This window comes from Canis lupus, chromosome 14 (assembly GCF_048164855.1).
Source record: "Canis lupus baileyi chromosome 14, mCanLup2.hap1, whole genome shotgun sequence".
Taxonomy (NCBI): Eukaryota; Metazoa; Chordata; class Mammalia; order Carnivora; family Canidae; genus Canis; species Canis lupus.
In genome coordinates this window covers 2,074,536-2,099,745 of record NC_132851.1, presented here as the reverse complement: position 1 = coordinate 2,099,745, position 25,210 = coordinate 2,074,536, and the positions used below count along the sequence as shown (strand labels likewise).

The following is a 25,210-nucleotide window of genomic DNA, read 5'->3' as shown; positions in this document are numbered from 1 at the left end:
CCCTGGTGGCTGGCCTCTGGGAAATCAGCCTTGTTTGTTTGTTCTTCTCCACAGTTATTTTCTTATTTAAAAAAAATTTTTTTAAAAGATTTTATTTGTTTGAGAGAGAAAGCATGAGTAGAGGAGCAGAGGGAGAGGGAGGAGCAGAGGGAGAGGGAGGAGCAGGCCACCCACTGAGCGGAGCGCCCAGTGCAGGATTGGACTTGATCCCAGGATCCCGGGATCATGATCTGAGCCAAAAGCAGATGCTCAACTGCTGAGCCACCCAGGCACCCCTTCTTCCCATTTCTGTGTCTGAAGAGTAAGGCGCCTACAAGTCCTTTGTGACAGCAGCACTTTATGCCAGGACCGTGGCACCCTAATCTACAATCCTCAAGGCAGGTGTGAGCCCATCTCAAGGAGGAAAATGGGGCTCAGGAAGGTCCAGTGGCTTGCCCAAAGCCACACAGCTGGGGAGTGGTACTTAAGAATGATGAGGGTTGTGGCATCAACCCAGTTAGGCTCAAATCCCGCCTGTACTGCTTCCTAGCTAGGAAATGCCAGGCATTCCCTTGGCCTCTGGGCCATCCTTTCCTGACCTGAGAAATGGAGACTGATGGTTGTTTTCTTAGAGGAATGTGGTGAGGAGGAGAGAAGTTGATACCGGAAGGCCCTCAAACCTGTAGCTGGCGCAGTGATTGCTGAATGGATGCTTATTAAGTATCCCTGGGAAAGAATTCATTGTCTAGTTTCATTTTTCTCTGAAAAATGACACAGAAAAAGTGTTTTCACCCCCCATACTCAGGACACCCAGATTCAGAAAACAAACCAAAGCCACAGCCTGCATGTGTGGCCAATCCTGGCACCCAAGCGTGGCACAGCTGGCTCCCCTGGGCAGTGAGCACTGGCGGACAGTGAATACACCGCTGTGGTGAATGGCTCCCACAGACAGCCCTCCATGCTGCCTCCCAGATTTCCTTGATGGATAAAATGCACACCCAGGGACTGGAGAGACATTGAAGGCCTTGTGCTGGGCCATTACGCAGGCTTCTCTCCCAAAGGGCCTGGAGCTGGTGCCTTCTGGAACATTCCACTGGTGGCTGTGCCTACTCTTGCAGGATCTCAGGAGTCAGAAGCTCATATTCACATCTTGGTTCCATCATTAACCAGTCATGTGATGCCAGGAAGGTTACTTAATCTTTTTGTGCCACAGTTTCCCTGTCTTTAAACGGGGATAAGACTGTAGATGCCTCATAAGGCTACTGTGAGGATACAGTGAGTGAGTGCCTGGCAAGTGCTTACCACAGCCTCACAGAATGTGCACCTCATAAAGGTCTGCTGTCATTATGGCCTGGGTCTCCCTGAGTACTTGAGGAGAACAGGACACCACGGCCTTCTCTGGGAGCTCCTAGGAAGAAATGGCTTGGTTTATACTTTCTGGAAGCTAAGTGGTCTTTTTCTTTCTTTCTTTTCTTTTTTTCATTTCTTTCTTTCTTCTTAAGATTTTTACTAATTTATGCACGAGACACACACAGAGAGGCAGAGACACAGGCTGAGGGAGAAGCAGGCTTTCTGCAGGGAGCTGGATGTGGGACTCGACCCCTGGACCTCGGGATCATGACCTGAGCTGAGGGCAGATGCCCAACCACTGAGCCACCCAGGGGTTTCGCTTTCTTATTTGATCCCAGAGAGACACTATGGCCCAATCTCTTCTTGCCCCTCTCTGAATCCTTCTAGGCTCCCCCAAGGCATGCAGGTAGAGAGGAGCAGGCCAGGGCCCCTAGGGCTCTAGGTGGATCTATCAGGTTATGCCCAGCCTGTCCTGGGACACTTGCCAAGGCTGTCAGCTGGCAGACCCCACACTCTTGGAAGACGGCAGAGTGTGTGTACCCAGATCCATCTTTATGTCTCCTTGTTGAATGGAACACCTTCTGCTCCCCATTGGTTTCTCTTAGGCCTCAGAGACTTCCACAGGCAAGTACATAGCCACACTGTCTGGTTCAAAAGTTCTTTGAACACCGAGATCAGTCCTTAGAAAGCCTAATTGACACACTTTGCTCCCTCTAAAGACCGAAGGGGCACAAGTCTTCCTGAGGATTGCTCAGTACCTAATACTACATCTGTGAAACTTCCCCTTCTGGCAGTTTGAGGTCCAAATGCTCAACAGCTGCACTGTTCTCATTCACAATCTATCTCTGTCCCCAAAGCTGGAGCAGATGTGTGGCCTGCCGGGTGGGAAGCCGCACAAAGGACTCCTTTTCTGCTGGTCATGTCACGGAGCCCCTCTCACAGCAGACTGGGGTCACCGCAGTGCTCATGTGCCCCCACCCCCGCTGGCCTGGACCAGTGGAGACTGTGCCTCATAAAACATGACAGAGCCGTCCAGCTGGCAAAGCCTGCGGGTTTCCGTACATTTACATCACCAAATGGAGATTTGTTGTGCCTCTTACACAAGAAAATTAAGAAAGGCTTCACAAAAAGTCCCATATTTCCCAGCTCTGCCCCCAGACAGAGCTCTATGGCAGCTCACATACTTTCTGAGGTCTGTCTCCTTTGGCCTCTTTTTCCAGCCTGCAGCCGCTGGTCACTCTCCCAGGCTCCGTGGTCATAATGAATGATTATCTTTCATTGTGTTTTCCTTGTGCCAGGCCCAGGCTAAGAGACTGTAATGGTCCTGCTCATTCCCCTTAAAAACTCTAGCACATCAATACTGCTATTATTGCCACTTTTTTAAACAGCTGGGAAAAATCCAAGCTTGGCAAAGTTAAGTACCTCGACCAGGGCTACATGTCTAGTAGGTGGTGACGCTTGGATTTTAGATTCCAGCAGGTCTGCCTTAATCAGTGCTCTTGACAGCAAAGAACAACATTAGCTAATATTTACTGAGTGCTTATTAATATTTACCTGTATTTTTTAAGTGCTTTATTGATTCTTTTTAATCCTCCCAACCCAATCTCTGAGTTAGGTAGTTTGGATAGTCCCACTTTATGGATGATGAAACTGAAATAAGGAAGAGTAAGCCTGTCAGGCCTTCAGGCCCACAGGAAACCCAGCAGTTTCAGAAGTGAGCCCTGGGACCTTTGTGTGAACCACACCCTCCCATCCAAACCATCCCCCTGGGCCCAGCACACTCACTGCTGCAAGTCTTGCCATTGGGGTCCAGGGTGTAGCCCTGGCGGCAGCGGCAGTAGTAGCCATCCTCTATGTTGATGCATTCATGCTCACAGCCCGGTTTGTTCAATGCACAGTAGTTGATCCCTAAGGGGAGAAAGAGCAGACCGTCCTGCAGTCTCTGGGTTTCTTCCAGGGCTGTGAGGTCAGCCCCTCATGACAAATATTCAGTAAATAAGTTGCTCTATAGGACAGAGAAGACAGCTCCTGCTCTCTGGGAGCTGGTTTGAAGGAGAATCTGAGATTGGAAGTCTGCGTTCTTCCAGTTTGAGTCTTTTCCCCCTTTGATGGCCAAAAGCTGGAGAAATGGGTTGAGGACCACAGTTTCCAGCCCATCCTTTCCCAAGGAAAATAGAAACACTGAGAAAATCCAATGAGTCTTTTCTTCTGGTTAACCTAATCACTAGGACTCAAAAAATGGAAGGAACCATGTCTGCAGTGATATCTGACAATGACATCAGACAGCTCAAGGCAGAGCCAGCAAAAGCTGATCTTGCAAAATATCCAGCTATCTAGGAGAAGCAGGACATGGCAGTTACATTAAGAAGGGTCCAAATGGTTAATCCTCCTCTGGGTCAGATCAAGACATCCTCCATAATATCAAGAAATTGGAGATCAGTTGGACACATCTGAGGCTGTCCCTGGTTGTGGCAGTTGTGTGCTATGTAGACATTCACCCCCATCCAAGCTGGGTTCCTGCCAGTAGGTGGGAGCAGCATCACAACAAGGAGCGCACAAGTGCAGGGAGGGGCAGAGGGAGAGGAAGAGAATCTCAAGCAGACTCCTTTTGGAGCTGAGAGATCATGACCTGATCTGAGCTGAAATCAGGAGTGGACATCCAACTGTCTAAGCCACCCAGGTGCCCCCATCAGTGTTATCTTTAAAAAAGATTTACATACAAAATAATTAGACTGAAAAACATTTAGATTCTTTTTTTTTTTTTTTTTTTTTAAGATTTTATTTACTTACTCATGAGACACAGAGACACAGGCAGAGGGAGAAGCAGGCTCCATGCAGGGAGCCTGATGTGGGACTCGATCCTGGGTCTCCAGGATCACGTCCTGGGCTGAAGGCAGGCGTTAAACCGCTGAGCCACCCAGGGATCCAACATTTAGATTCTTAAAGCTGTCATCACTCAGCTACCTGGCAAACAGCAATTCAATACTGACTCTCCTCCAAATGGTTCCTTATCACAAAGGTTTAACCGTAGATCTAGGCCTTCTTTACATGCTTGTGTTACATTTCTTCCCCTGTGTATTACTTAATTGGTATTTATTAAGTATGTACTAGGTGCCCCATACCTGGTTCAGTCTCCTCACTAACTGAAGTGCCACATGTGGGCCAGGCTGGCTGGTGGCTTTATCTGGTGAAGCCCAGAGTATCCAGTGAGCCCCATGTGAGGTCAGATGGAAGAACTGTCAGACAACAACTTTTATTTAACTTTATTTTTAAAAAGTATTTTATTTATTTATTCATGAAAGAGGCAGAAACATAGGCAGTGGGAGAAGCTGACTCCCTGTGGGGAGCCCAATGCAGGACTCAATCCCAGGACCCCGGGATCACGCCCTGAGCCAAAGGCAGATGCTCAAGCGCTGAGCCACCCAGGAGTCCCCAGACAACAAATTTTAAACAGAGCTTCTGACTGCCAACTCATAAGAAAGCTGGAGACTTCACTGAGATGGTACAACATAAAAACATGAAAGATTAGTGACCCCAGACAGTGAATTATAATGCCAATGGAGTGGCACAGATAGCACATTTCAGAAAAATTGGACAGGCTACCAAATGTTAAAGCAGGATGTCATGTTCCTTGGCTCAGTAACTCCACGTTCAAGGAAGGAAAGCAGCCCATTCAAGGTCATAGGGTCGGTATGAGTGACACTGCTAAGACCAGCCCTCACATCTGCAGCTCAGGCCAAGCTATGGACACCACCCCAGCTCTTTAGAGGAGGATGTCTCCCACTCCGGGAAGCACCAGCTACAGTGCCAGCATGAGCAATCCTGGAGTCCAGCACACAGGTCACACCCACATACGATTCCACCCTCAGGCCCCACTTCAACCGCCAGGCCGGTCTTGGTTTCTATGCTTTGCACCATCGCCTTAATAATTTATGCTTTAAAATGATGACAGTACTTTCCAGAAAAAGAAATTATGTCCAGATGAGGAGGAAGAACAAATCCTGGCCAAGAGACTTTTCTTCAGTAGAATTCTGCCTTGAACTTTGTTGTCTACCTACCTTAATTGGATAACATGAAATTCCTTTGAAAAATAGATTTCTTATTACATTTGAAAATCATCCACATCCATCCACCATCTATTAAATCTAAATGGCTGTACCCTGAACTTGAGGCCCGTAATGCTCTCAAGATCTTGAAACTCCTAATAACAGACTCCAGGTTTAAATCTAATTTCTTGCTTCCCTCTTCCACGTAATGCTCCAGAAAGACAGGGAGCACTCACTGGCATTAACAGCTGTCTGCTGTAACAGAGCACAGACATTAAGTCAGGGGCAGCTCTAAGAGGCTGACTTCAGGAGTCTGGGGCTGGGTTTGCACAGACAATGGAAAATGTAACGATGAGGCAGGAGGTTGGGAGAAGGGCTGATGAAGACACTGGGTTTTAGAAACAAATTCCATTTTTCTTGGGTGGAAAAGTAGGACACCTGGCTAATGAGGAAATGAAGCTATAATCACTAAACATATGTGGACGAATATTAGGGACTCTGGACTGAGGCACAGCCTACAAACAGGCTCATCTGTGGGCTCATTTTCGGTGGTCAAGCTACTCCCTATGGTCACCTCCTCTCCACTCACTCTTCTGTTCTCGACCTCCCTTCTCCCTTGATAACAATGCATGTATCCACCACCCTGGACTCTTCTCTTACTCCAAGTCCCTGTCCAGGCAGGGTGTGAGGGAGTGGGAGAGGTTGAAGGAATCCTAGATGACTGGGAAGAGATGAAGAGCTTCAGGGGCACCTGAGTGGTGTAGTCAGCTAAGCAGCCAACTCTTGGTTTCAGCTCAGGTCACAATCTCAGGGTTGTGAGATCCAGCCTCGGGTTGGATTTCCAGCTCAGTGCTGAGTCTGCTTGAGATTCTCTCTCCTTCTCCCTCTGCCCCTCCCACTCGTACTCTCTCTCTCTCAAATACATACATACATACGTACATACATAAATGAAAAAGAGATGAAGAGCTTTAAGCAAATTCTCCTGCACTGATGGCCATATGCCCAACCTGTTCCCTTTTCCCTCCATCAGTAACATACATGGAGCTTGCAACCACAATGTGTGTCTGATTTGAACCAGATCTAATTATCCCCTACTAAGAGCTTTTTGGTCTACAAATAAGTCCACCTGTGACTGATTTTCCTTGGGTATAGTCAGCCACTAATACACTTAAGCCTACAAAAAGGTGCATATAGCAGAGAGGAGTGGTCAAGCCAGGAAAGTTGGCCCTTTACCATAGTATATACATGTGTGGACTAATGAAAAATATTCCACCTAATTGTTTTCACATTCTGAATCCTCTCAGTTAAAATTTCTATTTAATGCTCAAATGTTTCCAGGGTTCATATCTAAGTGAGGCCAGAGGCATTATCTTTTATAAGAGAGGCCCGGTTTCAAAACATGGCCTCTGCAACCATCTACCACTGTACGAGGTCTAACACTTATTAGAGTGAGTGGGTGAGTCCATATGTGCTGGGAGCAGAATGTGACTTTTCTGGATTCAGTGATATAGCCCATAGTGCTTTTTCAAAAGAAATACACAGTCAAACTTTTGAAAATTCAGTCCTGCCTGTGATGTAGAGCACTGCTGTACATATCACCAGGAAGAGGCACATGAAGAAGTACATGAGAACATACACCCCTAAATGGGGCTCCAGAAAGTTCTGTAAATGAGACCGCCAGGAGAACACAAACAATTCTGTGTGTGTGTCAACTAACTACAGAAATACTTTTTTAAAAAGTTCATAATCTGCATGCCTTAAAAGGGCCATCTTTCTAACGAGATTGAGTAACTCAAATAATAGGTGCAGTTTCTCCAGGATGATAAATATCAGAGAGATCTGTTTGCTCATTCACTCAATCATTCATTCAATAAGTCTTGGGTTGCACCTCTATTTGCCAAGCCCATGGGGTGCTGAGGATTCAAGAGTGAGAAAAAGAGAAGAATCTCTTGCAGACCTTCCACTCTACTGATTTCTCAGGGACAGTCTGGTTTAAAGAGATCCCATTGGGGGTCCATGCTCTACATCTCCCTTGATGTGCCAGCCAACAGGCATTTGAGTCACATCATTCATTTCATCCTGTTGACACCATGTACCTCTTGAATGCTGCAGGGATACTCCAGAGTTGTAATTTTTTCTTCCTTATGTCAAACAGGATGGAGCAGCAATTTCCCCTGCCTGGCACCCATCAAGTATCTCATCTGCTATAATTGGAAGAAACCAACTCCTTTTACCTCCTGTCACCGGGTCTGGACTGTTCTTTCTCAAAAGTTAACAAATACGTGTTGCGGGGCTGAAGAGGAGGGAGGGTGTGCCCTCATTTCACATAGGTTGGAGCTTAAGCTTGGGTTTCGACTTTGCTCAGTTAATCCTCTGGGCGGACCCAGTCTATTCAATCTTTAAAAATCATCCCCATCATAGAATCAGGAGTGACAAAAGATAAAATAAAGGGCAGAATAGTGTTAGTAAACAAATGCTGAGTACAAGTATACCTGCTTAAGATTTGCAAGGACAAGGAAAATTAGCAGGGCATTATGGGAACAAGCCTCCTGTCCTACACCCAGTGTGACTTACTTCTGCAGGTTTTCTTATCTGGATTCAAGGTAAAACCTTTTAGGCAGCGACAGGAATAGGAGTCATCTGTGTTAACACACTCGTGCTGACATCCTTGATTAGGCGAGGCACAGTAGTCTATCTCTGGAAAGAAAGTAAAAATCATAATAATGATAAACAAAACAAGTCTAACATAGGAAAACCAAGGGATTTTCAGTCTTAATTTTTCTTAAACCATTCCTGTAACTTCAAACACTCCCGCTATGAAAGGATTTCTCAATGCTGTCATTTCCATGTTTAGGGATATGGTCCCCCGGTGAGAACTTTTCTCAACATATTACAAAATGTTTATGCAGCAAATGAAGTTGTGAAGATGATTTTCGTGGCCGGGTTCATGTAAGAGCCACTAAAATAAGAGTGTGATTGAGCATTTGTTTGTTGTATCACAGGCTGGGGAGAGCTTACTTCAATGTTTTATGGAATTTATGCAATTAAATCAATAAAATTTTCTCCCAAAGTCTAACTTCAAACCACTTAAATCCCTCAGACACTGAGCCAAACAATAGGACCAAAGTCAGATCCTGGGAAAAAGGAGTGAATGGAGTAGATATTCTGAGTGGATGTACTGCTCTCATTACTTCACTGGACTCATCTTCACTTAGATTTTCTTGGGGCTTCACAGTCAGAGAATGTGATCTCTAGGAACACATTAATTTAAACCAAAATATCATGGAAAAAAAGGTTAGAGTGAAGTTTTTATAATGGGGTTTTAGTATAAGCATTTTTAGATATGGAAAGTGACTTCTATTGAAGGGTCTGGTCTGATCAAAATTTTTTGCTATCATGGGAATTGATACACTGTTTAAAATTGTTTGAAATAGATGGCCACTGATGGGGTCATAAAAGAAAAATTTTTGTTGTGATGAGGATTTTTATTCTATTAAGGAACATGTGACCTACAGATATCATTTTCATTAATGAAGAATTTGGTATAAATGAGCTTTCCCAGTCTGTACCATAGGAAACAAAATGAATAAGAGAAAGGCACACAATATCCTTAGAAAGAAAAATATTGAGTAGATGCCAATTCTTCCCAATTTAAAGTCATAGAAATGTTAAATGCACACAAAAATTGAACAGAAGAGTATAAAAACTCATATATGTATCATTCAGATTTAAGAGAACCAATCTGTTTCTTCTTCCATAATAAGATTCAATGTTACACTGAAACAAACCCCAGATGTTATATCATTTTGTCCATAGATATTTCATAATGTATCCTTAAAAGATTGGAACTCCAGGATGGGATGTCTGGGGGCTCAGCAGTTGAGCATCTGCCTTTGGCTCAGGGTGTGATCCTGGGATCTGGGATTGGGTCCCTCATCAGGCTCCCTGCATGGAGCCTGCTTCTCTCTCTGCCTGTGTCTCTGCCTCTCTCCACATGTCTTTCATAAATGAATAAATAAAATCTTAAAAAAAAAAAGACTGGAACTTTTTTTTTTTTAACATTTTATTTTTAAGTAATCTCTACAGCCAGTGTGGGGCTCAAACTCAGATCCTGAGATCAAGAGTCATATGCTTCACCAACTAAGCCAGCCAGGCACTCCAAGTCTTTAAAAAATATAACTGCAATACCATAATCACATATAAGGTATTTTTAAAGCTTTTTATTTGGAAGCAATTTCAGATTTACAAAAAATTGCAAAAATAAAAGTACGGGGGATCCCTGGGTGGCTCAGCGTTTTGGTGCCTGCCTTCGGCCCAGGGCGTGATCCTGCAGTTCCAGGATCAAGTCCCACATCAGGCTCACTGCATGGATCCTGCTTCTCCCTCTGCCTGTGTCTCTGCCTCTCTCTCTCTGTGTGTCTCTCATGAATAAATAAATACAATCTTTAAAAAAAATAATACAAATACAAATATAGAGGTTTAAGAAACACCTGTATACTCTCTACTCGGATTCACCTATTTTTTTGTTTGTTCTTTTTGTTTTTGTTTTTTAAGATTTTATTTATTTATTCACGAGAGACAGAGAGAGAGAGAGGCAGAGACACAGGCAGAGGGAGAAGCAGGCTCCTTGCAGGGAGCCTGATGTGGGACTCGATCCCAGGACCCCGGGATCACCACCTGAGCTGAAGGCAGATGCTCAACCACTGAGCCACCCAGGTGCTCCAGATGCACCTATTGTTACCATTTTACTCCATTTGCTTTATCATTTGCTCATCTCTCTGAACTATTTGAGGTAAGTTACATACATCATGGTCCTTTTCCCTTAGTGTGTGCTTTTAAGAGGAGGTATATTCTCATATATTCTCTTATAAAACCACAGTGTAGTTATAAAATTCATAAATTTACACTGATATGATACTTTAATCTGCCATCCATATTCTAGTCTTATCAGTTGATCTAATAATGTTCTTTATAGTGTTTTTACTCCTCCACTATAGGATCCAGTATAGGATCAGAGATTATATTGTTTTCATCTACGCTTAGCCTTTTTAAATCTAGAACCATGTTGTTTAATGTGGCCATTTAAGTCAAAATGGGTTAAAATAAAATTAGGGGGACCTAATTTATTAGGTGGCTTAGTCAGTTGCGTGTCTGACTCATGATTTTGGGGTCATGAGATTGAGTCCCTCCATGTCTGCTTGTCCCTGTGCTTCCCCCACACCACAAGCATGTGCGTGCTCTCTCTCAAATAAATAAATCTTTAAAAAATTAAATTAAAAATCTAGTTCCTCGGTTGCACTAGCCACATCTCAAGTATTCAATAGCCATAGTAGCTTCTGACTACTGTGCTACACGGTACAGATACAGAACATGTGCTTGCTTCATCAAGAGTGTTCTATTCAATAGTGATAGTCCAGAGCATTTTTACAGCCTCTTTGTGTTTTATGATATTCACGTTTTTGAGTAATACAGTCTCCCCAGTATTTGAGTTTTACTGAGGTACGACCCAAAGCACATATTAAGGATGAACAACTGTTTTTTTAATAATAAATTTATTTTTTATTGGTGTTCAATTTGCCAACATACAGAATAACACCCAGTGCTCAAGGATGAACAACTTAATGAATTGTCACATACATGTGCTTCCATGAAACCATCACCACAATCAAGATAATGAACTTATGCATTGCTCTCAAAAGTTTTCTTGGGTGTCTTTTTTTTTAAGATTTTATTTATTTATTCATGAGAGGTGGAGAGAGAGAGAGAAAGAGAGAGAGAGAGAGAGGCAGAGACGTAGGCAGAGGGAAAAGCAGGTTCCATGCAGGGAGCCCGATGCGGAACTGGATCCCGGGACTCCAGGATCATGCCCTGGGCTGAGGGCAGGCGCTAAACTGCTGAGCCACCCAGGGATCCTCCTCTTGTGTCTCTAAGTCATTCTCCAAATTTTCTGGCCCCATATAATCATTAATCTTTCGAAATTTTCAGTTTGTGTCTTCCAGAATTTCATTAAAATGGAGTCATATCAGATATATTCTTTTGGTTCTGGATTCTTTCCCTCATCATAATTATTTTGAAATTCGTTCAGTTCATGTGTATGTCAGTAGCCTGTTCCTTTTATAATATTTCATTATATGGATATACCACAATTTATTTATCCATTTGCCTGGTGTTGGGATTTGAGTTGTTTCTAGTTTTGGGGTATCATAAACAAAGTAGCCAAGAACATTCATGTACAGGTCTTTATGTAGACATATGCTTTTTTTCTCTTGAGTCACCATCTAGGTGTAGAATGGCTGGGTCAAATGGTAGACATATGCTTAGTTTTTTAAACATTCTCACCAGCAGTTTATGTGAATTCCAACTGTTCCACATCCTCACCAACATGGCCATTTTAGCCATTCTGTTAAGGTATAGAGTTTATCTCATTGTGGTTTTATTTTGCATTCCCGTAATTACTAACACTGTTGAATATATTTTTGTATACTTATTTGCCATCTCTATATCATCTTTAGTGAAGTATCTGTTCAAATCTTTTGCCCATTTTTTTGCGTTGTCTGGTTATTAAGCTTCAAGAGTTCTTTATATATTTATTCTAAATACAAATCTTTTGTTGGATATAATTTTTGCACGTGTTTCTTTTTCAGCCTATGGCTCGCCTTTTCATTTTAATACTGGTATCTTTTGAAGAACAAGAGCTTTAATTTTGAGGAAGTTAAAAATAATAATAATTTTGAGGAAGTTCATGTTATTCATTTTTAATTTTTTATAGTTTGTGCTTTTTGTGTCCTATTTAAGGTATCTTTGCCAAACCTAGGGTCACTATGATCTCTCCTATATTTTATTCTAGGATTTTTATAATTTTTATTCTTATATTTAGGTTTAAAATCCATTTGAAGTTAATTATTTTTGTATGTGGTATGAGCTGAATATGAAGGGTTTTGTTTTTGTTTTTTGGGGTTATTTTTTTGCAAATTGATTCCTCATTTGTGGAAGACATTATCCTTTCCATTAATTGCCTCGGCATCTTTATTCAAAATCATTTCACCATAAATGTGTGGGTCTATTTCTGGACTCTATTCTGTCCCATTGACCTGTATGTATATCCATCTTTGCACCAATACCACAGTCTTGATTACTGTTGCTTTATAATTAGTATTAAAAATCAGGTGGTTTAAGTCTTCTAATTTTGTGCATTGTTTTCAAAATTTATTTGACTGTTTTAATCCTTTGAATTTTCACATATATTTTATTTTATTTTTTAAAGATTTTATTTATTTATTCATGAGAGATACACAGAGAGAGAGAGAGAGAGAGGCAGAGACACAGGCAGAGGGAGAAGCAGGCTCCATGCAGGGGTCCGACGTGGGACTCGATTCTGGGTCTCCAGGATCAGGCCCTGGGCTGAAGGTGGCGCCAAACCGCTGAGCCACCCGGGCTGCCCTTCACATATATTTTATTTTATTTTATTTTATTTTTTAATTTTTATTTATTTATGATAGTCTCAGAGAGAGAGAGAGAGAGAGAGGCAGAGACACAGGCAGAGGGAGAAGCAGGCTCCATGCACCGGGAGCCCGACGTGGGATTCGATCCCGGGTCTCCAGGATCACGCCCTGGGCCAAAGGCAGGCACCAAACCGCTGCGCCACCCAGGGATCCCCTTCACATATATTTTAGAATCAGCTAGTCAATTTCTACAAAAAAAGCATGCTAGGATCATGATAAATATTGCTTTGATGTATAGATTACTTTGGAAAGAATAAATAGCTTAATAATATTAAGTCTTCTGATTCATGAACGTGATATACGTATTTCGTTAAGTGTTCTTTAATTTCCCTTAGTGTTGTTTTGTAGCTTTCAGTGTATACGTCTCACATTTTTTTGTCAAATTTATCCATATATACTACATATTTTTGATGCTATGGTAAATAGTTTTTTTTTTAATCTTAATTTTGATTTTCCATTGAAAACCTATAAAAAATGGGGATCCCTGGGTGGCTCAGTGGTTTAGCACCTGTCTTCGGCCCAGGGCGTGATCCTGGGGTCCCAGGATTGAATTCCGCATCGAGCTCCCTGAATGGAGCCTGCTTCTCCCTCTGCCTGTGACTTCTGCCTCTCTCTCTCTCTGTCTCTCATGAATAAATAAATAAAATCTTAAAAAAAGAAAACCTATAAAAAATAGTTGTGTTTGTATATAGACCTTGTATCCTGCAATCTTACTGAACCATTTACAAGTTCTAGTAGCTATTTTGTAGACTCCACTGAATTTTCTACATAGATGATCATGTTGTCTGTTAATAAAGATGCTTTAATTCTTCCGTTCCAATCTAGATTTCATTTTTCTTTTTTCTTCCTTATTACAATGGCCAGAACCTATAGTACAATGCTAAAAGGAGGTGGTGAAAATGGGTATCCTGTTTTGTTTCTAATCCTATCAGGAAAGCATTCAAAGCATTCTTTCATTAATTATGATGTTACCTGATGGTTTCTCCATTGATGTACTTGATCAGATTGAGGCAGTTCTCAACATTCCTGGTTTGCAGACAGGTTTTTTCTTTAAAAATCATAATTGAATGTCAGCTTTTGTCCACTGCTCTTTCTGTATCTATTAAGTTGGGTTATATGGTATCTGCTTTTTTGTATGTTAATATTGTGAATTACATTGATCAAATTTTCAATGATCAACGAACCTTGAATTCCTGGGATAAATCTCACTTGGTTGAGATGCATTATTCTTTTTATATATCGTGAGATTTGATTGCTAAAAATATTTAAAGAATTTTTACATGTATTTTATGAAGGATATTTTTGTGTAGTTTTCTTGGAATTTATTTTTCTGGGTCCTATATCAGGGTAATTCTGGCTCCATGGAATAAGTCAAAAAATGTTCCCTTTTCTTTGATTTTCTTGAGAGATTTGTTTCAAATTAGTATTAGTTCTTCCTCAAACATTTGGTAGAACTCACCAGTTAAGCCAACGAGTCCTGGTGTTTTCTTTGTGGGATGGTTTATAAGTACAAGTTCAATTTCTTTTAATATTAGAGGCCTTATTCACATGATTTATTTCTTCTTGAGTTAATTATAATTTGAACAGACAATTCATTAATCAAAAACCAACACCAAAAAACATATATTTGCCAATTAACCCTATATATTGTTATATAGTTTTATGAAGAAGGGTAATTAGACATGATAATAAATAAAGCAATGAGAAAAAATTTTCTCTTAGCAGGTTAGCAAAAATTTTTTAGATCGCTTCCTCAAAACACAGTAGAGTATAAATTGTTACAAATTTTTTGAAAAATAATTTTGCAGTATGCATCAAAAGCCTTAAAGTTGTTAATAGCCTTTGATTCAATAAATTTTCTTTTATGTTTTATTCCTGATCAGGAATGCAAAGACTTATTTATCACAATACAGTTTGAACAGCCATGGGATCCCTGGGTGGCGCAGCGGTTTAGCGCCTGCCTTTGGCCCAGGGCGTGATCCTGGAGACCCGGGATCGAATCCCACGTTGGGCTCTCGGTGCATGGAGCCTGCTTCTCCCTCTGCCTATGTCTCTGCCTCTCTCTCTCTCTCTCTCTCTCCGTGTGACTATCATAAATAAATAAAAATTAAAAAAAAATTTTGAACAGCCAAAAAACTGTTGAACAATTTATGATAAATACATATGATAAATTATCATGCAGACATTAAAATATTTTTTAATGTTTTTGACAAAATTTAAATGACATGTGAAAATACCCATGATTTAATGTTATACTATATGAGCTCAACTCTATGAAAATATATTCATATGCATAAAAAAAACTAGAAAGAAACATAGCAAATTTGTATTAACAGTGGTTATCTCTGGGTGATGAGAGTATAGATCATTTCATTTTATATAATTTCATTTCTATACAACCCAGTGTTCTACAATGAGCGTATATTACTTTTGTAATAAAAAATTTCATAAATATGAAATTAATTGCTATGGAAAATAGCATTTAAAAAAATAGAAAAAAGAACAGTGTGGGAAGTCCCAGTAACAGGGAAGAAAATAATCAGAGAAAATTGCTGGGGACAATATGTATAGCTTCTGATGTCTATATCCAAAATACAAAATATAGGCAACAAACACAGCCAGTTTAGGTTTTTAGAATATGGAAGTGACTATGAGCTCACGAGTATCACTGGAATTCGGGAATTCAAACGCATGACTGAGAAGAGGACAGGCTATATGCTCCATGGACCACAACACTACATTACTATGTCTCACTCTGTCACACGGGCTTCCTTGCTATCCTTCAACATTGCAAGACCTCACAATTCCTGCCTCAGGGCCTTTGCACTGGTGCTGTTTCCCCTGCTTCAAAATTCTCTTCCTTCCCCCACCTCTTTCAAGTCTTTGATCAAATGCTACTTTCTTGTGAACTCTGTATTCTCATCTTACTTTGCTCCAATAGAATATAACCTATTGTCCATAAGGACAGAAGTGTTTGGTGTGTTTTACTTACCACTGCATGCTCAGTGTCTCCAACAGTATCTGGCACATAGTAGGTACTCAACAAATATTTGTTAAATGAATAAATGGTGATCAGTATTACTCTTCATGGAGTGTTTTGGAGGGTTTAGAGGTGTAAACATTGCCCATTAAGAACCAACAAGGGGTCACTAAAGATATAAGACAACTCACATTTTTTCAGGCTTTTTTTTTTTTTTTTTTTTTTTTTTTTTGCCAGGCTGCTTAAAAAAAAACTCCCTCTGTGAGGCTCTCAGCTCAGCAATTAACATCTTCTGGGTAGAGACATTCAGCCAGTTACAGACCCAACCAATTATTCTTTCGCCCAGCACACATTTCTCATCTGGTCTGTGGGGTACAGGGCTTTCGTCAGCAAATTGGCTGAATGTCTGTGAAAGTATAGAAAATTCCTACCACACTTTCCAGGCCTGGCTAGTCTACTAAATGAAATAAAGTTATTCTGATATGACTCAGTGACCAAGAAAATATGAGAAGCTTAATTTGTTCTGGTAGTTTCAAAGTGCAAGGAAGTAGTTATCAGCTCAGTTGAAGGAATCACTTTCTAAGAGTCAGAGCTCACAAAGTGGAATACACTTCATGGAGTGTAGTGAGTGTCTTGTCAGTAGGAGTATTCAAGTGCAGGCTGGATGATAGAGTGGTGGGAATATTGTAGGATGGGTAGTTGGGATAGAACTGGGTTGAACTTCAAGGCCTCCTCTAAGAAAAGTCTTTGATTCATGCACACAGGTCTCACAAAATTAAGTGGCATATTATAGTAGGTTAACCACCAGCTGGCCTGATACATTTTACACATTTTATATTTTATGCTGTTGATTTAGTATAAAATTATTCTCTCCCTCTGTTTCACTTTTTTAAAAGATTATTTATTTGAGGGATCCCTGGGTGGCTCAATGGTTTAGTGCCTGCCTTGGGCCCAGGGTATCTTCCTGGAGTCCTGGGATTGAGTCCCACATCGGGCTCCCTGCACAGAGCCTGCTTCTCCCTCTGCCTATGTCTCTTCCTCTCTCTCTCTCTATCTCTATGTCTCTCATGAATAAATAAATAAAATCTTTTTTAAAAAGGATTATTTATTTGAGAAGGTGAGAGTAAGAGATAGTGAGACAGAACATGAGCAGGGAGGAGAGGGAGAAGCAGGCTCCCTGCTCAGCAGAGCTCGATCCCAGGACCCTGAGATCATGACCTGAGCCAAAGGCAGACACTTAACTGACTGAGCCATTCAGGTGTCCCTGTGTTTCACTTTTAATGAAAGTATAAATATTCATGCAGTACTTTGTGCAAAACATTCCTCTTTGAAAAAAGAAAGATAGAAATGTTGACCAAGTAATCAATGGAGTCTAAAAAATAATAAGTATAATGATCTCAAAGTTGGTAAATAATAGCAACATTATATTATATGAATTACAAATGTCTATAATTGCCTTAACTCATTATAACAGGTATGAGATAATTAAGCATTAGACATGAAACCAGAGTATCCTTGGTATCAAAGACCTGAATTCCTGTCCAGTGTCCTCTATCTTTTCCATGAAAAGACCTTGAACATCTGAGAATGTTCTCATGCCTGGCTCAGTAGTAATGATTTCAAATTAGACCTCATAAAGTCTTGCTATATATGATCCAGCAGTTTGAAAGCAGGGCCTTGTACAGATGCTTGCACATTCATGTTCATAGCAGCCTTATTCACTATAGCCAAAAGGTGGAAGCAACCCAGGCATCTAGTGACATATGAATAGATAAACAAAATGTGATGTATACATACAATGGACCCACAATGGAATATTATCCAGCCTTAAAAAGGAAGGAAATTCTGACACACACTACAAGATGGATGAGTGAATCTTGGAAACATTATGCTAAGTGAAATAAGCCACTCACAAAAGGACAGATATTATATGATTCCACTTAACAGGAGATACCTAGAGTAGTCAAATTCATACAGGCAGAAGGTAGGATGGTGTTTGCCAGGGGCTGGAGGATGGGGAGGGAATGAGGAATTGTTTCACAAGTATGGAGTTTCAGTTTGGGGAGATGAAAAGTTCTGGAGCTGGATGGTGGTGACGGTTGCACAACAACATGAATGTACTTAATGCCACTGAACTATACACCTTAAATGGTTATTATTGTAAATTTATTTATTTATTTTTTTAAAATTTTTATTTATTTATGATAGTCACATCACAGAGAGAGAGAGAGAGAGAGAGAGGCAGAGACACAGGCAGAGGGAGAAGCAGGCTCCATCAGGAGCCCGACGTGGGACTCGATCCTGGGTCTCCAGGATCGCGCCCTGGGCCAAAGGCAGGCGCCAAACCGCTGCGCCACCCAGGGATCCCATTATTGTAAATTTATTATGTATATTTTACCATAATGAAAAAAAGTCTTCCAATATTTTGCAAATTAATAGTACCTGCATATTTCTACTCTTCTCTACAAAATATTCAGATGGTTTTGGATGGGTTGCTTTAGGGTAAAGCATTGATATAAAAAGTGGTGCCTTTTTGAGTACTTACATATTTTAAATGCTATTATTTTTTTCAGGAACATAAAGTTCTATTATGTACATTTTTTTTTTAATTTTTATTTATCTATGATAGTCACAGAGAGAGAAAGAGAGAGAGGCAGAGACATAGGCAGAGGGAGAAGCAGGCTCCATGCACTGGGAGCCCGACGTGGGATTCGATCCCAGGTCTCCAGGATCACGCCCTGGGCCAAAGGCAGGCGCCAAACCGCTGCGCCACCCAGGGATCCCTATTATGTACATTTTGGCTTAATTATAAATTAATCATGCTCGGTATATCACATTAACAGACTACTTTTTCAGACAATAATTATATACTTACAAATTGGATTAAGCCCTTAAATATACTTTTGGTTAAAAATAGAGACAACATTTAAGGAACTGAGTATCTTTTGTCTTATTTCATTTTTTACAAGTTTATGAGAAGTGGAAAAATTTTTTTAAAAGATCTCTCAACATCACAGCAGCAGCCAGGCTGACTTGGCTGGAAGCTGATGTGATGCCACATTAATTACTAACAGGATGACTGCTTGATTTTGATTTTCTATCTCCATCCTGTTTCTGTCTTTATAATTGGCCTCCAATGCAGTTCTTGTTCTTGTCCCTCACACATGTAAGGCACTCCCAAGGGTCTCAGTTCTTACTGCTGGACTTTGCTTTATTTCTCACTCTTGCAGTTTTCCAGGTAAGCGGGGGGTCCCCTGCCTCTTGCCAGTCACCTCCCCAGGTCTGGCTTTCATCCTGCCCCTAAGCATGGTAGGAAGGGGGTCCTTTTTCTAGGAAACATATCTCCCCAATGCTGTCTGCCCAGACCCCTGTAAGTGCCCAGCACTCCTCTCCGCCCAGTTCTGCGTATTGACTCTACCAGGGCCCAGAGACAGCTGGACTGCTGGGCTCCATGCCTAACTGGTGAGGCCTCCCAGCCAGACCTCTCCTCTCAGTGCCCCTGTGCTTCGGTGTCCACAGCCAGGGTCCCCTCGCCTGCACCATCCTGGGGCTTGTAATTCTCCACATCACAGGAGATTCTGGGATAAGAAACATGCTGAACCATAGGGCGGGGGTGATGATGAGGTGCTGGGGATGGGGACTCTGGGCAGGGAAGGGGCTCTGCAGAGGCAGGAGGGAGACTGGGTAGGATGTGTGTTTCCCTCCAAGTCTCAGCGCAGTGGAAACCTGGGGCCAAGTCTTGAATTCTTTTATGCACTATTAAACTTAGCTCACACATGTGTTACATGCTCAATAAATACCAACTGAAAGTCTTTGAAGGCAGTATCATCTCTTAAAAGAACTTGCTCAGCACCAGACAAGTTGCCTAATGGTTTATAGGGATTATCTCATTTAGTTTTCAAAACAACAGTAGGAAGCTGGCAGTATTATTATCCCCTATTATAGTTAAGGAAAAATGAGGTACAAATAACTTGCCCAAGATCACCCAGCAAAAAATCAGAAGAGCTGGAATTTGATCTGAGGCCGAGGCTGCCCCTTGGAAACATATGGCCTCCCCTCTGATGAAGAGAACTGACCTGGCAGCCCAGCAACCGTGTTCCCAGCCATGATCACAGCCCAGGCTGCTGATTTATGGCTCAGAATATTCTGAAGGGAAGGGAGACTAGGAACGGAGGAGTACAGTCATTCATTCGCTTCTTCTTTCAATAAACTGCATGTAGGTCATGTGCCAGGCATGGGCCTGAGCCTGTTTGGCTCATATCCTTGCACATCTTTCTTCCTCCTGGCCACCCCTGTTCAGCCTTCTTTCCTTGGTAAATAAATGATGGCTCTGCCTTCAAGACTCAGCCAAGGTATCTCATCCTCCAGGAGGGAGCTCGCCTTGTTCATTGCTACTGACATATGGTTAGGACTCCAGAAATATATATTTTTGACTGAGTGTGTCTCTTACAGTTGCCCTGTCTCTGGCTCCAGTATTTGTAAGCTGCTGATGTTTAGGGATGGAAGGGTAAGTTTATATCTCAGGAGTTTTATAGGGGATGCTTTTTAAAAACACTGTGCGGCGAGTATATCCCACTTTACATAATCGATGTATTTTAGAAAGTTGTGGGTACATGAACTTTTTATGAATTACAATCCTATTTTCTCACTGATGTATGTTTCAGAGATAACTTATGCTAACCTATTACATTTCACTTCTTAGGGATGCCTGGGTGGTTCTGTCGGTTAAGCATCTGCCTTTGGCTCAGGTCATGATCCCAGGGTCCCATGTCCAGCTCCCTGCTCACCCAGGAGCCTGCTTCTCCCTCTCCCTCTGCTGCTCCCCCTGCTTGTGCTCTCTCTTGGACGTGCTCTGTCTCTCAAATAAAATATTTTTTTAAAAACTTCACTTTTTAAAAATGTTGGGCCCTAATATTTTAAAACCAAGCTTCTCTCAAGTGAACCCCTCCATAGGATGATAATCCATACACACTCTCTTAATTGTAGTGCTCTGACATATGTTTTACAGGTAACAGAACACTTTTGGAATCCTTTTGCAAAATATCTCTAGTTTATAAATTTTTATGGTCAGATTTTGGTAGCTCAAATTAATTCTGATTTGTATGTAAATAGTTAAAAATCAAATAGAACTAAATATATCAAACAAAAGAATGAACAGTTCTCTGCAATCCGCCCTTTTGAAAGAAACCACATTCAACTCCTTTAGGCTCAGCGATTTTCTGCACTTGTGTGGAGTCAGAGCTGAAGCCCACAAGCCACAAGGCTTCAGGGAAAGTATTTCTTAAGCTCTGTTAATACTGATGGGCACAGGCACGCTGAGCCAGCATGAAGTAAGATGGTCCCATTGTCAGCATGGTTGGCAGATGCTGGAAGAACACTCCCACATGTGGTCTCATAAAAGATACCTCTGTCAAACACCGTGAAGAGTGATGTTGAGACAGGGTGGGCTACAGTCCTGGGAAAAGTGAAGAAAGGCCTGACAAAGGAAGAATAGTGGTGGAAGGTATTAGACTAAATAATCCTGTGCTATAGCATGCTTGGGAGAGGTCCCATGGCCACAGTGTCCACAGCAAGAGCATCAAAAAAAATTCTGTTGTTGTCGTTGAATCACTGTATCGTACATCTGAAACTAATGCAACACTGTATGTTAACTACACTGGAATTAAAATAAAAGTAAGTAAATAAATAAAATGTTAGGTCCCAAAACTGTAAAACACACACACACAATACAACTTTTTTTTAAATGTAACTTACTTGCACATGTTTTTTTATCTGGGTTAAGAGTAAATCCTTTACGGCACCGGCAAAAGTAGGAGCTGTCAGCATTCACACACTCATGTTCACATCCGTGGTTCTCTGAGGCACAGTAGTCCACAGCTATAAATATTCAAACACAGAGTTTAAGTAGAAACACAAACAGGAAAGGAAATAATAGCATACTTATAACAAATATAAATGAAGATTAATGTTGTTGTCCCCAAAGAAGTATGAATAAATAAATAGGAATCCAAGGCTTCTTCTCCCACCACCAAAAAATAATCAGGGGTCTTAGATCAGGCAATTTATAGCACAAGATAAACTAAAGAACATACGACCAATTGTATTTAAAAGTTAAATAAATGTAAATCAAAACCACCTCAAGGCTTACAACACTTCTAAGTGTTGTAAAGGCACAAATAAAGACAGGACAAAACCCAATGGTGGTGAGGCAGTCTGGAAACAGAGTCAGAGCTATTCATGGTGACTATTCATAGTCAGAGCTATTCAACGGACAAGAATCCCTTTTGGAAGGACATTTGACAGTGTTTACCATGGAAATGTGACCCAAAGAAATAATGGATAAAAGGGAGAGATTAACTATATGAAATAAGCTATTTATAGCAGCATTGTTTATGGTGACCAAAAAAAATCTGGAAAATTAAATGAACATTTAATAATGATAAATGGCTTAGTCATTAAGGAGAACATATCTTATCCTATTTCCCACTAATTTGTCAAATGTTTACTGAACACCTACCCCGGAGCCTAGCCCTGTGTTAGGGGCTAAGGACAGAGCAAAAAACAAAGATTCCAGTCCTCATGGAGCTTACAGTTGGATGATGGTGGTGGTGATCAAAAATAAAATAAGTAAATAAGATCGACTCCTAGAGGGTGAAGACCATTCTTGGGGAAAAAGAATAGAGACTTTGGGGAAGCGGGGCCTGGGTGGCTCAGTGATTGAGGGTCTGCCTTTGGCTCAGGGTGTGATCCCGGGGTCCTGAAATCGAGTCCCACATCAGGTTCCCCACAGGGAGCCTGCTTCTCCCTCTGTCTATGTCTCTCCCTCTCTCTGTGTCTCTCATGAATAAATAAAATCTTAGAAAAAAAAATAAAACCAAAATCACACCCTAAGAGGATAACAGCATACTTAACATAGTGATCAAAAGATGCAAAGGAAAAAGCCACAGAGTTTTATTTTTATTTTTTTTTGTGTGACACAGAGTTTTAAAAGCTAATAAATTGTGCTTATTGTGCTTATCCTTTTGCTTCCAGGCTTCATTAAGTTTTTGTCTAAAACTTTTTTTTCATTTTTATGACTTCACCTTCCTAAAAAGTTCCACTAGCACCTAACATTTGAGGATTTCATACACAAGTCATTGTGGGAACAGGACATTCACATAGTTGAAGGATCTGCATGTCATGGGACATTGGCCAGTTGCTGGAGTTGAGTCATAACATAAATAGTGCTCTAGCACCAAATTCTTCCAAAAGTTAACGTCTAATTGTTCAAGAACCATTGTAACATTATTCGAAAGTCATGGAGATGGAGAACCCTAAGACCAAGCTCTGGCTTGCACCCTGTCTGCACGTCACAGAAGTGAGCCATGTAGGGACCCACACCGACTTGTGTTAGTGGGTACCTCCCACCTCCAACCTCCCCAGGCTGGGCCTCATCTGCCATCCTAAAAATCTCCCAACCCCTGATATGGGTCTCTGCCATCTGTCAGCTCATCCTACCCCAGGCTACCTACTTTTAAGTGTCCCCACCAAAGAGAGGAGCTGCGACTCTGACTTCTAAGCTCTAGGACATGGACAATACTGCAATGATGAGTAGGCTGCTATTGATACCTAAAGTCAGAAACTCAGATTCTCCTTCTCTCTTGAAGCTTCTTCTTACACACCATGCGGTGGTCAGGGACTGAGCCAACCCATCTCTGTACCTCAGAGAGACACCAAAGCATGTTGGTTCCTTAATAGAGTGAGGACAGGTTAGAGGTTTTGCTGGGGCCTAAAATCTAAGCCATATAGTCCAAATTTGCATTTTTCCAGAATGCTCTAGAACATCCAGAGTTGGATTAGGCAGTTAATAGAGTTGTACAGAAGAAGCTATTTTAACTGACCTCCACTTAACCAACCCCTGATCAATCAATGCTTTTCATTTCCTCTGAAAATATGGGACCTGAGGCCCAGAGCATACTAAATGCTCAAGGCTGTTGGAACACCTGTGCTCCGCAACACCTGTGTTCTTTCCCTGTGGACTGACTGTATGTCCATAGAGCACTGGTTCTCAAAATGTGGTGGTGAACCAGCTGCAATAATCATACCTTGAACTCTTGTTAGTCATGCAAATTTTCAGGCCCTACTACAGACTTACTGAATTAGAAACTGGAATGGGGCCCAAGAATGTGTGTTTTAATAAGACCTCTAGATGCATGTTAAAATTTGAAAACCACTGCTAAAAAGAGACAAAATTGTTTTTGTTCCCAAACCTATACATGCCATTTATACATGTTATTATAATTAATGATACAGTAAAAGCCAATTAAATATAAGCATTAAAACAAACTGAGTTTTTAAACAAATAAAAACTAAATTGAAAGCACTGTTGGTGGGAATGTGAACTGGTGCAGCCACTCTGGAAAACTGTGTGGAGGTTCCTCAAAGAGTTAAAAACAGACCTGCCCTACGACCCAGCAATTGCACTGCTGGGGATTTACCCCAAAGATACAGATGCAATGAAACGCCGGGACACCTGCACCCCGATGTTTCTAGCAGCAATGTCCACAATAGCCACACTGTGGAAGGAGCCTCGGTGTCCATCGAAAGATGAATGGATAAAGAAGATGTGGTCTGTGTATACAATGGAATATTCCTCAGCCATTAGAAATGACAAATACCCACCATTTGCTTCGACGTGGATGGAACTGGAGGGAATCATGTTGAGTGAAGTAAGTCAATCGGAAAAGGACAAACATTATATGGTTTCATTCTTTTGGGGACTATAAAAAATAGTGAAATGGAATAAAGGAGAAAGGAGAGAAAATGAGTGGGAAATATCAGAGAGGGAGACAGAACAAGAGAGACTCCCAATTCTGGGAAACGAACAAGGGGTGGTGGAAAGGGAGGGGTGGGTGGGGGTGACTGGGTGGCGGGCACTCAGGGGGACACTTGATGGGATGAGCACTGGGTATTATGCTATATGTTGGCAAATTGAACTCCAATAAAAAAAAAAGAGAAAGCTTTGGAAAGACTTAATTAAAAGCAATTTGCTAACCGAAATTGCCATAGAACCAGGCATGGATAAAACCTGCGAAAGACTAGGAAAATTTTCATTAAAATTTACAAGGATCCTGCCCTTAGATTGCTTTACAGAAGTCTTCAAATTCTTGCTCCAATTTAAGGAAACCAAAATTGAAAATCATGGACGATCCATTATTGGTATGCTTTATGCAAGAAAAAAATTTTTAGCCATAGATTTTAAAAATGAACTTAAAATTGGTACTTTTTAAAAGTGTAATTAAAGGTAATTCTAGGGCAACCCAGGTGGCTCAGCGGTTTAGCGCCACATTCAGCCCAGGGCGTGACCCTGGAGA

At 41.3% G+C, this 25,210-nt stretch overlaps 1 protein-coding gene and 1 long non-coding RNA gene across 9 annotated transcripts in view; both read right to left on the bottom strand.

The window, feature by feature from the left end:
* The window catches only part of MATN2 (matrilin 2), a 146,239-nt gene that overhangs the window by 30,635 nt on the left and 90,394 nt on the right, over nt 1–25,210 (bottom strand). For all 8 annotated transcript variants that reach the window (XM_072773941.1, XM_072773942.1, XM_072773948.1 and 5 more), the window contains 3 exons: nt 21,612–21,734; nt 7,950–8,072; nt 3,115–3,237 (listed from right to left, as the gene is read on the bottom strand). In XM_072773941.1, coding sequence (XP_072630042.1) covers nt 3,115–3,237; nt 7,950–8,072; nt 21,612–21,734 — 369 coding nt within the window. The remainder of the gene's footprint in view (nt 1–3,114; nt 3,238–7,949; nt 8,073–21,611; nt 21,735–25,210) is intronic.
* LOC140603584 (uncharacterized) lies at nt 580–3,106 on the bottom strand. Its single transcript, XR_012006512.1, has 3 exons — nt 2,514–3,106; nt 1,282–1,387; nt 580–740 (listed from the first exon to the last, which is right to left on the bottom strand). It is a non-coding gene; the product is annotated as an uncharacterized lncRNA (long non-coding RNA).